This window comes from Alexandromys fortis, unplaced genomic scaffold (genome assembly GCF_014885135.2).
Source record: "Alexandromys fortis isolate MF-2015 unplaced genomic scaffold, M_Fortis_MF-2015_v1.1 scaffold_8_9099976_23576923, whole genome shotgun sequence".
In the NCBI taxonomy this organism is placed as follows: domain Eukaryota; kingdom Metazoa; phylum Chordata; class Mammalia; order Rodentia; family Cricetidae; genus Alexandromys; species Alexandromys fortis.
Window position 1 is genome coordinate 9,734,333 of NW_026067899.1, and position 10,258 is coordinate 9,744,590.

The 10,258-nt window shown below is 38.3% G+C and overlaps 1 protein-coding gene and 1 long non-coding RNA gene across 7 annotated transcripts in view; one reads left to right on the forward strand and one right to left on the reverse strand.

Moving 5' to 3' along the window:
- Positions 1-10,258, forward strand: part of LOC126488326 (uncharacterized) — a 78,306-nt gene that overhangs the window by 54,823 nt on the left and 13,225 nt on the right. The gene's annotated exons all lie outside the window — the stretch shown is intronic.
- The window catches only part of Tank (TRAF family member associated NFKB activator), an 83,404-nt gene that overhangs the window by 2,814 nt on the left and 70,332 nt on the right, over positions 1-10,258 (reverse strand). For all 4 annotated transcript variants that reach the window (XM_050121693.1, XM_050121701.1, XM_050121687.1 and 1 more), the window contains exons 5-7: positions 7,506-7,573; positions 6,834-6,949; positions 792-1,342 (exon numbers count right to left, since the gene is read on the reverse strand). In XM_050121693.1, coding sequence (XP_049977650.1) covers positions 792-1,342; positions 6,834-6,949; positions 7,506-7,573 — 735 coding nt within the window. The remainder of the gene's footprint in view (positions 1-791; positions 1,343-6,833; positions 6,950-7,505; positions 7,574-10,258) is intronic.

Here is a 10,258-nt window from a genome sequence, read left to right on the forward strand (position 1 = left end):
ACCTACTACAGTCTGACTACTGCTCCGCACATGCTGTTTGAAGGCCTAAAACTGCTAAGAATACTTAAAGCCAAAGGACTTTTTTTTTTAATGAAAGAAAATCAAACATCTGAAAGTTCTAATGAGGATTTTACCCCCTACAAGCTTCTATTTATTTGAACATTTATATACTTTTCATTTGCATTCAGGAATTAAACAAAACTAATTTTTCTCCCTAACAAAAAGAATCTCTATAGGCAAACTATAGTCTATAGGTAGACTTGTGGGCTATATAAAGCCGTCGTGCTTCACAAACAGTCAACCGACATTTGACTAACTCACTATTTGAGAACTGCATTCTGCTGTCTGTTTGGTGTCGGGTTCGCCACCACCCTAAACCCTGCAGACCCATGCTCGACAGTAACTGAGAATGTGACAACCAGACTGAAAGACAGTCTATCCGGAATATTGGTGCAATTATCTACATATGGAAAATCACACGTTATTAGGTGTACATGTAACGTTTAATATTTGGTTCACAAGATCAGACCTAATAAAGCATCCACTAGAATACCGATAGAAAACAAGCATGTAAAATCATGCCATAAACCACGACATAGCTTTATCATACTCATGGTTAAAATTCATGTCCTTTATTACAGAACTTAACATATTTTACTGAAAGCCTCAACTCTGGATAGTCATTAATTTAAAATGGATGTCTGATAACTTAAAAGAGATTCATATCTGTGCACGTATGACAAAATGTGTGTTCACACATAATAAAATATTTGTTAATGCAAAAGAGTTACCTGCTGTGGTCCTCGGACAGCTTTTCCTGGGGAATCCAGTGAGGGAAAAGGTGCATCAGGCGGGTCCTGAAGTGGGAATGTATTTACATAGAACACATTATGGTCTCCAGCTGGCAAACACGGAGCTCTAAGATTTGAGGGTTTTGTTTTGTCAGTTGTTTTAAGGTTTTGTATAGCTGAAGTCATGAGGTCAATTCCCCGAATTTCAAATAAAGTTTCTTCTGTTTTACCAAAGTTTCCTGGGTTGTCTCTGCCTTCCATATTAAATGTATCCTGGCACACAGCCTCAGATGTGTCAGGAATAAGGATGCTCGGTGTCTCTGGAGTGCTATGTAAGAAAGCAGAGTCACTGTCCATGGGAGGAAACTTGACATTGAACTTAGAAAGTGATTCCAAAGAGGTGTCCTCCTCATCTTGGCCCAGTCCTCTTGGTGTAACAGATGCGATACACGGTGTACCTCTGTTTATACCATCTTTAGCCTGGGGCTTAAATAGCGCTTCTTGTTTATCTGTTTTATCAGTACACTGTATGGGCACAGAGCACTGTGTGTCTGCAGGAAAAGGATACAGAAGGGAAATAGTCACACTCAAATCATTGAAAAAAAAAAATAGCTGAAACAGCGTTAGGCAGAGGACTATTGTTTTTCTATTGGTTTAAATACTAACTGAAGACAACTGGTATTTTTATGTTGGCTCCCATCTTCCATGAGGATAACAGCGGTCCCCTGCAGGTGAATTGAGCACAGGATAGAGGCTGCAACTTAACTGCTTTGTCTTTCTCTTAGGTCTTCTGCTATAAGCTCTGCATCTTGTTCTCAGTTACACTGCTTTACACTTACAACAATGCTGTAGCATATATATTTATTTTGTAAAAGAGCTACAACCGTAAACTTACATACACACACACACACACACACAATTAGGGCATTTATTATTTACTACATGAATTAGTTAATTCATTTCCCCTAATATCAGTGTCTTATTAAGTATAACTCTAATCAGTTTAATCACTGTCTACAGTCGGTGGTGTCAGTAAGGGTCAGGAAAGAAGAAGACAGTGAAGGCAAAGAGGTTGACATTCTGGGATTCACTTTAAGGAATTACATGGCAATATGGCTGGGTGTGGTGTTGCACACCTTTGGTCCCAGCACTTAAAAGGCAGAGGCAGGTGATTCTTTGTGAATTCCAGGCTAGCCTGATCTACATAGCAAGTTCAAGGACAGCAAGGGTTATATAGTAAGACAATGTCTCAAAAAAGTAAAAATATACATATAAAAGTATATGTCATTTTTTCATATTTAAAAAGGCCTCTTTAACTAACAAGCAGATGTGGGGTGGGCACCAGAGCTGTGTTAGCTCCTTCATCTAGAAGTTATTTCTCCAACAAGATCTCTAGGTTATAGTCAGATGCTGGCAAAAAGAACTTCTGAGGAACCAGTCAGAGTGACAGGGATCACAGCAAATTAAATGAGATACAAGCTGTTACAGAAAGACAAGAAGTCAGCAAATGCTGGCAGTATGGGAGGAGGCAAGCCAAACAAAAATGGAGACTTAGGAATTCAGAAACTGCCATAGTACTGAACTGAAAAGATGGCTCAGAGATAAGAGTGCACATACCTTCCGGAGTACTGAAGTTCAGACTCACCCTGGTGGCTCACAACCACTTATAACTCCAGTTCTAGGGAATCCTACATCTCTGGCCTTGACAGGCACCCACATTCATGCAGATACCCACATACACATGGTTAAAATTAAATCTTAAAAAAAATAAACCAATGCCGGGCGATGGTGGTGCACGCCTTTAATCCCAGCACTCGGGAGGCAGAGGCAGGCGGATCTCTGTGAGTTCGAGACCAGCCTGGTCTACAGAGCTAGTGCCAGGAAGGGCTCCAAAGCCACAAAGAAACCCTGTCTCGAAAAACCAAAAAAAAAAAAAAAAAAAAAAAAATTAAACCAAAGGCCACAATGTAATAACGAGCCAGCAAGAGCTGTTTTCACAGCATCAAAGTAAACCAAACACACACAACAATTATCAAAGCAGAGTCCATGTTTATGATCCTGAGATACTAGAAAAACAAAATTAGGTTCCACCATGCCACTGCAAAAAGCAACTGTGCTTCGTAGTGTATTTGGCTGTTTGTTTTTGTCTTTGACACAGGGTCTCGTGAAGCTCAGGTCAGTCTGGAATTTCTATGGTGTGGGAGGTCCTTCTGTCTATGTGTCGCTTTCATTGGTTAATGAATAAAGGAACTGCTTTGGGCCTATAGTATAGGGGAACAGATTTAGGTGGGGAAAACTAAACGGAATTCTGGGAGGAGGAAGGCAGACACAGATGCCATGGATGCACGGCTAGAGGTAGACGTGCCAAATCTTTGCCTGTAAGCCATTGCCATGTGGTGCTATACAGAGTAATTAATAGAAATGGGTTAAATTAATATAAGAGTTAGCCAATAAGAAGCTAGAGCTAATGGGCCAAACAGTGATTTACTAAACACAGTTTTTGTGTGATTATTTTGGGACTGGGCGGCTGGGACAAGTGACCCCTTGCAACATTTCTGAATTAGTGAGGTTAGCACTGGATTCCTGACCACCCCAACACTACTACCCAAGGGCTGGAATTACAAGTGTGCAGTACTATGCGTGCAGCAATGTATTTCATTCAACAGACAAATTGTCATTAGTGAAGCCATCCATTCACAAATGAAGACTTACCAAGGAGGCAGGCATAAGAGTACAGGGCGTACAAAGCACCTTCCACAGTCTATGTTAGTAGGTGCTCAACAAATGCCAATTTCTTTATATTGTTTTGATCTTTGGGGTTTTATGACACTTCTCTGTTGCCATACATAGTACATTCTAACACAAAAAGCCTTCTGTTTGGATATGGTGTGCAGTACAATGCCTCCATCTTTAGTTCATTCTGCAAATACACCTACACATCTCCCCCTTATCTCCCTCAGACTACCTCATTATGACACCCAGGTTTACCCCAAACTCTCAGTCCCCCAGTCCCAGCCTTGCTAGCGTGGTGGCTACAGTCATTACTATGCGTAGCTCTTCACCTAACTCTTACTTGTCCTTACCACCTTGACCTAGACACTGATTCTCTGAATGGCTCTCCCATGATGCTTAGGTGCTCTGAGGCCTGAACACTCTTATATTTGCAAGTAGTTTTCTCTTCCCCCATTAAAGCAAGTTTCTATGACATCTGAAACCACGTTCTGTTCCCTGTTTGCCTGGTGTCTCACCTACTGCCTGGCACACACATGATCCTGTATTCTTTTCCTCATAGGATCTAGAATTATAAGCCACATTTACTAGCCATTCTGGCTGTGACTAGGAACAGTGTAGTAAGGAACTGAGACCAAACTCAATTGTTTTGCTGAATTTCTTTGACCTTTGAGGTTGACAAAGTCCATTCACTCTCAAGTAGTCAGTTTTCTTGGTAGTAGATTTGAGGGTGGCAGGAAATGCTAAGAAACAGGAATAAAATTCAGCAATACCTGAGAAAGAATAACTTCTCAACTGATTTTCAGGAGAACAAGGTAAATGCTTTAGAATCGCAGCTGCTGCTAATGGCAACGGCTATTAACACTGATAGCACTTCCGTGTGCCATGCACTGACTGTGGTATGTACATTAATTTACTTAATACTCAAAGTAACGCCAACTCAGGCACTATTATTATCTCTAATTTACATGTGAAGGGATGGATACGGGGAGGTTAATTCCATGGCTACTTCCAAGATTGTGCAGCTAGCAAGTGCTGAATCTGGCACTAGAATCCAGGTAGTCAACTCGGGAGTGTCCTCAAAACCATTAGGTTAAATTGAACATGATGGTTTCTACAGAGGATCAAGCTGACAAAACTGTGCTTGGAGTCACTTTCTTACCAGCTGACCTAACCCCCTTCAAAGAAGACAGAGACACATCAATCAGCTGTAATAAGGAAGCAGACATTTTCTTTTGAATAGCTAGTTAGTATATGAGCTTTGCCACATTAAATTAATTAGAGTTGATCTGTACATGTGGTAAGAGTAGAAACTAAGAGGCCTATGCCTATCAGAAGTCTGAGCTTAGATAAAGGTCAAAGTTCATGAAAATACCTATCACCCCATACCACACGGAGGCACACATGCCAGCGAGCATACATGTAGCCTTCACACTTTGTTTCAATAACACTTACTTTTGCATGGAAAACAAGTAAAATGAAAAATTTTAATTTCCAAATTTATATATAAGCTGGTCAGACTACTTCTGCAAATTATCATGAATACTGACAGAAGAGCTAATGATTGTCTATAACCCAATCCTATATTCTTCTTGTCCAGTGGAAAATTAAATGGGACCCTGCTTTTAGACTAGCAACTCTTCACTAGAAAATATTTGCTTAAACATACAGCTCTATCTTGATCCTTTCTCAAGGTTCCTACCCTGAGAATGACCAGAAGAGACATGGCAATAAATAACACATGTACTGGAAACCTTGCACGGTGTGTTTCTGTCTTCATTCCTTCCCCTAATATACAGTAAGAGACAGTATAAAGCTATACTGTCAGGGCATAATACTTAACATTTTGTGTTTTGTTTGAACCAAGCAAAGCCTTATTCAATTGAATACAGATCTTACATATTTCAAGGGTAACGATTTACTTACTATTTGTGACACAGTTAATGTAAAGCATAAGAATAATGTTAAGCAGCTTTCGTGAGGAAGAAATTGAAGTTAAACACTCAGTGTTCAGGTTGACAGATACATACTAAGAGTTAGACTTATGCAATTTAAAAATGGTCAAAGTATTAAATAATTGATAATGGGTTATGTTCTCTGCATAACAAAGACTATATCACTATTACAATGTTTTGATAAGATGTTGATGCTCAAAGAGCGTGCTTATGAAGTCTAGACGCAGCTAGCCTATTTCAAGTGAGACTGCTGATTTCTAGTATCTTCAGTTTGTGGAAAAGAACAATTTTCCATGAACGTTACAAACATGAAGATGGAGAAATTAAGAGTACTTTTTGAAAAGATAGGAAGATTGGCAAGCAGGGACACACAAAGTATGTCTATATACAAAGGTTGTTTTCCTGCCGCTCACCATTTACAGGTAGTAGCAAAAAGAGAGCTTCTGCTATCAGTGATTTTAAACGTTATGATATGAGAGCCACAGAAAAAAACAGGACCTTCAATGAAGGACATGCTAGTCATCATTGTTGCGACATCTCTCAGAGTGAAGACTGTAAATCTATTACTAGGGAACTGCCTGGAGGATATTCCAAATCACAGGGCACACAGGAACCCATCATTCTAAACGATCACTTTACTTTCTGTTTACTGGTGTGACCAGATGCTAGACTTAATATGTTCTGATATTTTGTTATTAATATTTAACTGTGAAGCAACTACAAAAATTCCAGTCTGGAGCTTAAAAACACACACACACACAACACACAAAACTAACCCAAAAATCCAACACACACACGCACGCACAGATGTTCCTAGGTGGCATTTTATACTCAGTTTTTATTTTGTGCCGCCAAGAGAAGTGGCTCTCAGGAAATGTGCACTCCATATTTCCATTCTTCAGCTAGATCATCAGAAACTCTAAGTACTGTTGGATGACATTTCGGGCAGAACTTGGTTATAAACAAGGGAGATGTTATAATTTTAATCAGTTCAGATATAGTAGTGTTGCTTTAGGGTCACTTACTGACATGTGAGTTAATGTTTAACATGACCCCCAAATTAAAAAAAAATATAGAGATGTGTCCTATATTTTGAAGACGGTACTTCTCATTAAGCTGACTGGTAATTAGGCTATTCACTTAAGTCTATACAGTACCATATGCAATGAAAAAACAGTGAAAAAGCAAAAATTCTACAACATACAGCATAGAATTTAATAGCATATATATGTTTAACCATAAGGGGCAAGATGCAGAGTATTAGCCTTTCATAAGCATTTGGAATTATTTTTAAACTAAAAATTAAATTATTTCAACCAGTACAATTAAAATTACTATAAGATAAATTAAATCTTACCAGTTGCAATATCTGGTATATTAAGTTTGCTTAAGTGGTCTTTCTGTGCTTTTGCTAGCAAGCATATCCTATGAAATTCTTCCTTAAGGTCCCAGAAAGTCTTCTCTATATTATCCCTAAAAACAAATCAATATTTTAAAATGTAAGGTTAAAAATTAAAATGATTTTTTATTGTAATTAAATATATACAGCATAGTTTTTATGGGTCACAGAATTATAGAAAGGTTAAATGTTAAAACTAAAATTTAAATTTGTAGAAGATATGCTAAAAGCAATTCTAATATTTAAAAAGCTAGGCCCAAAACAAATGATAAAAGGTCTGGATCATTTGCCCTGCATGTTAGTGTATCTACCCCTTCCCATGTCACACGGATGCTCTCCATGAGCATCATGAATAGAGTATTAATTACTCTTCAGTCTGGCTCACATCAGGATTCATCACACCCAACAATCCGGCCATGATACAGGCTGAAATAGCACTGCTAGAGAAGTCAGCTTTCAGATCTAGTTCTGCTGTAACATATGATGCAGTCAGGGCAGCTTCCCATGCAGGTCCACTTCAGGGGTTAACAACTATTTTTTCTTTTACAATTGCTAAAAATTTTAAAAACATACAAAATATTGCATATTTAATTTGTTTAAGTCTTGAGTTGGCAAAGGTTCTAGAAGCACCTGTGCTGATGTGAAGGGAGGCTGAGGTCCGCTGAGGGCTCTTTTCCAGAAGAAACTTGTCTTCTCCCCTTAGGAGGAAAAGAAATGATCACTTTACATGCTTCCAAACTCAAACGGGAAAACATAATACAGCATTCACCTAATTAAAACCAATCACATTAATGTGTGTGTGCTCTCTCACACACAGTACAAGAGGTTTTGTGTATCCATAAAAACACAATAGGTTCTTTTTTCTTTAAATGAGATCAAGGGAAATGAAAACTAAAAAAAAAAAAAAATACAAAGAATTTTCAGTCATTTCTTTGATTACTGTCTCTACTAATGGTAATTAAAGAAATTTTTCATATTCAGTTAATCAAAATTACTACTCTAATCACCAAGCACTTCAATGCCCAGGAATTTAGAGACAAAATATTTCTGACACTTTGTCCTTTGGTATTTATTAATAATGGCCTATATATGTAAATCAATGCCCTTGTCTTTTGTTATAGTTTTTTAAAATAAGAAATGAAACTGTAACACAAGAAGTAACCAAACTACAGCTCCTGCTTTATCTAATAAGCATCTAAAAGGCTTATAAAGATAATGCATTATGTATTTGAGCTGTTTGGATACAAGTCCTTGCCTTTCACTCCCACCTTGTGGCCTACACTGGTATTACACAACTTCTGACACTGAAAATGATAACCACAGAGCATATTGTAGTTATGTATTCTATGGCTCAGAGTTAAAAATACACAAAGCCTCGTATCTGGTAAGCTCTTTGTGCTTTCTGAAGCCATAAGCCAATAAATTCTGAAATCTAAAGAAGTCCTAATATTATATACTCATAAATTATAATTTAGCACAAACTGTATAATTCTTAAATTCAAATTCAAACCATTTTTACATTTATTTATTTTGTGTGTGCATGCAGGAACAACTGGCAGGGGTCTCTTCTCTCTCTGCCATCTGGGTCCTAGGAAATGAATTCAGGTCTGCATGCTCAGCAGCAAGTGCGTGTACTCACTGGCCCATCTTGCCAGCCCGATCTTGAGTAACTTTTGGTTTTATTCAATTAATGTCACCGCTAGTTATTAGCAAAGTAACAATTAATTTTTATTATTTTTAATGAAATGTAGGTGTGTGCGTATCTGTGTGCATAAGTGCAGGTGATCATGGAAGTCAGAGGCTGGGCCATGAAGCCCCTATGAAAAAACTAGCACCATATAATCCAGTGTACTGTAACAAAGTCAAAGGAGATGTACATTATAACAAAAACGCTTATTACATTATAATTTAATACTAGATTATAAAGAGATTATAATTAATGAAACAAATTCCTTTTGAAAACTGCCACTAGAAATCTGCAGTAACTATTTTATTAGGAACTAGAAAGAGCAAAAACAATGTTTAACCTGAAATTGAAGATAAATTACAGTAAGTGGTTAATGATAATGCCTTACTTTCCAAACACTGATTTTTTTTTTTTTTTGGTTTTTCGAGACAGGGTTTTTCTGTGGCTTTGGAGCCTGTCCTGGAACTAGCTCTGTAGGCCAGGCTGGTCTCGAACTCACAGAGATCCGCCTGCCTCTGCCTCCCGAGTGCTGGGATTAAAGGCGTGCGCCACCACCGCCCGGCCCAAACACTGATTTTTATATAACTAAGAGCGACCATTTCTGAGGTCAGAAAAGTATTAAAAACCAACTGGGACTGGCTGGGAAGGGCTGAAACAATAGATAATAGAAGAAGGATCAATTTTGTTTGGCTTAGAAAATATTGGTGCCAACCTTCTGTGATGTCTAAATTTGATAACCTGAAAAAAATCATTGGGTTACTCGCAGGGGCAAAGGGGGGGGGGTTACTCAGGAAACTCAGGAATGTCTATTAAATATCTAAAAATGAAATCTTTTAGTTTCAGATATAAATATACAGCTTTTATATATATATATATAGTTTTGTTCTTCCTACTAATAAAGAAAAGGCATTGCTATACAGAGCAGTACACTGCAATTTCTGCCGTTCACTCTACATCTCTTACTATGCAGCAAGTGCACAGTTTTCTCTTGGAAACAGGCCTGGAGCTCACTGTGCAGTCTGTGAGCTCATCCATCCTGTGTTAGCCTCCAGAGTGCCGGGGTTACGGTTGTGTGCCGCCACCTCCAGCCCTCCTCTGAAAGGAAGTTAACACTAGACAAGCATATCTTGTATTTTTCCTTTGATTCTCAAATATTACTAAGTGGATTTTACACTGTAGGAAGCTGACATTATCATAACTTCAAGTAAGAAAGCAAGAGAGATCTGAACATTTTAAGAGATTTTTATGTGTCAAGCCATTCAACAGATGACTTTATTCTGAGGCATAAGATACACAACAGCACGGACTCTTCCCAGTTCTATGTAACTAGCAGAACGCATGGTGGAGGACGGGTTACACATCTTAGCCACACTCCCCTCTGAAAGCTGAGGATGTGAAGTGGTCCTGAAATGTCCTTGTGTGTGGACTGGGACAATCTTAGTGTCAACCTTAGCTTTTCATAGGTAGATATCAGAGTCAGAGTATTTGGTAATCCTAAAAGAGGAAAAAGAAAGCTGCAGCTGCTAGTCCATTAGTCCAAAATCTAGTTTATTCTTCTTCATGTGCAGATAACGGAAAATTGGGCTAGACATGTCGCTCAATGACAGAGCAATGCTTAGCATGCCCAAGATCTGAGGTGTGTGCCTAGCACTGTAAAAAAAAAAAAAAAAAAAAAAAAAAAAAAAAAACAAAAAGG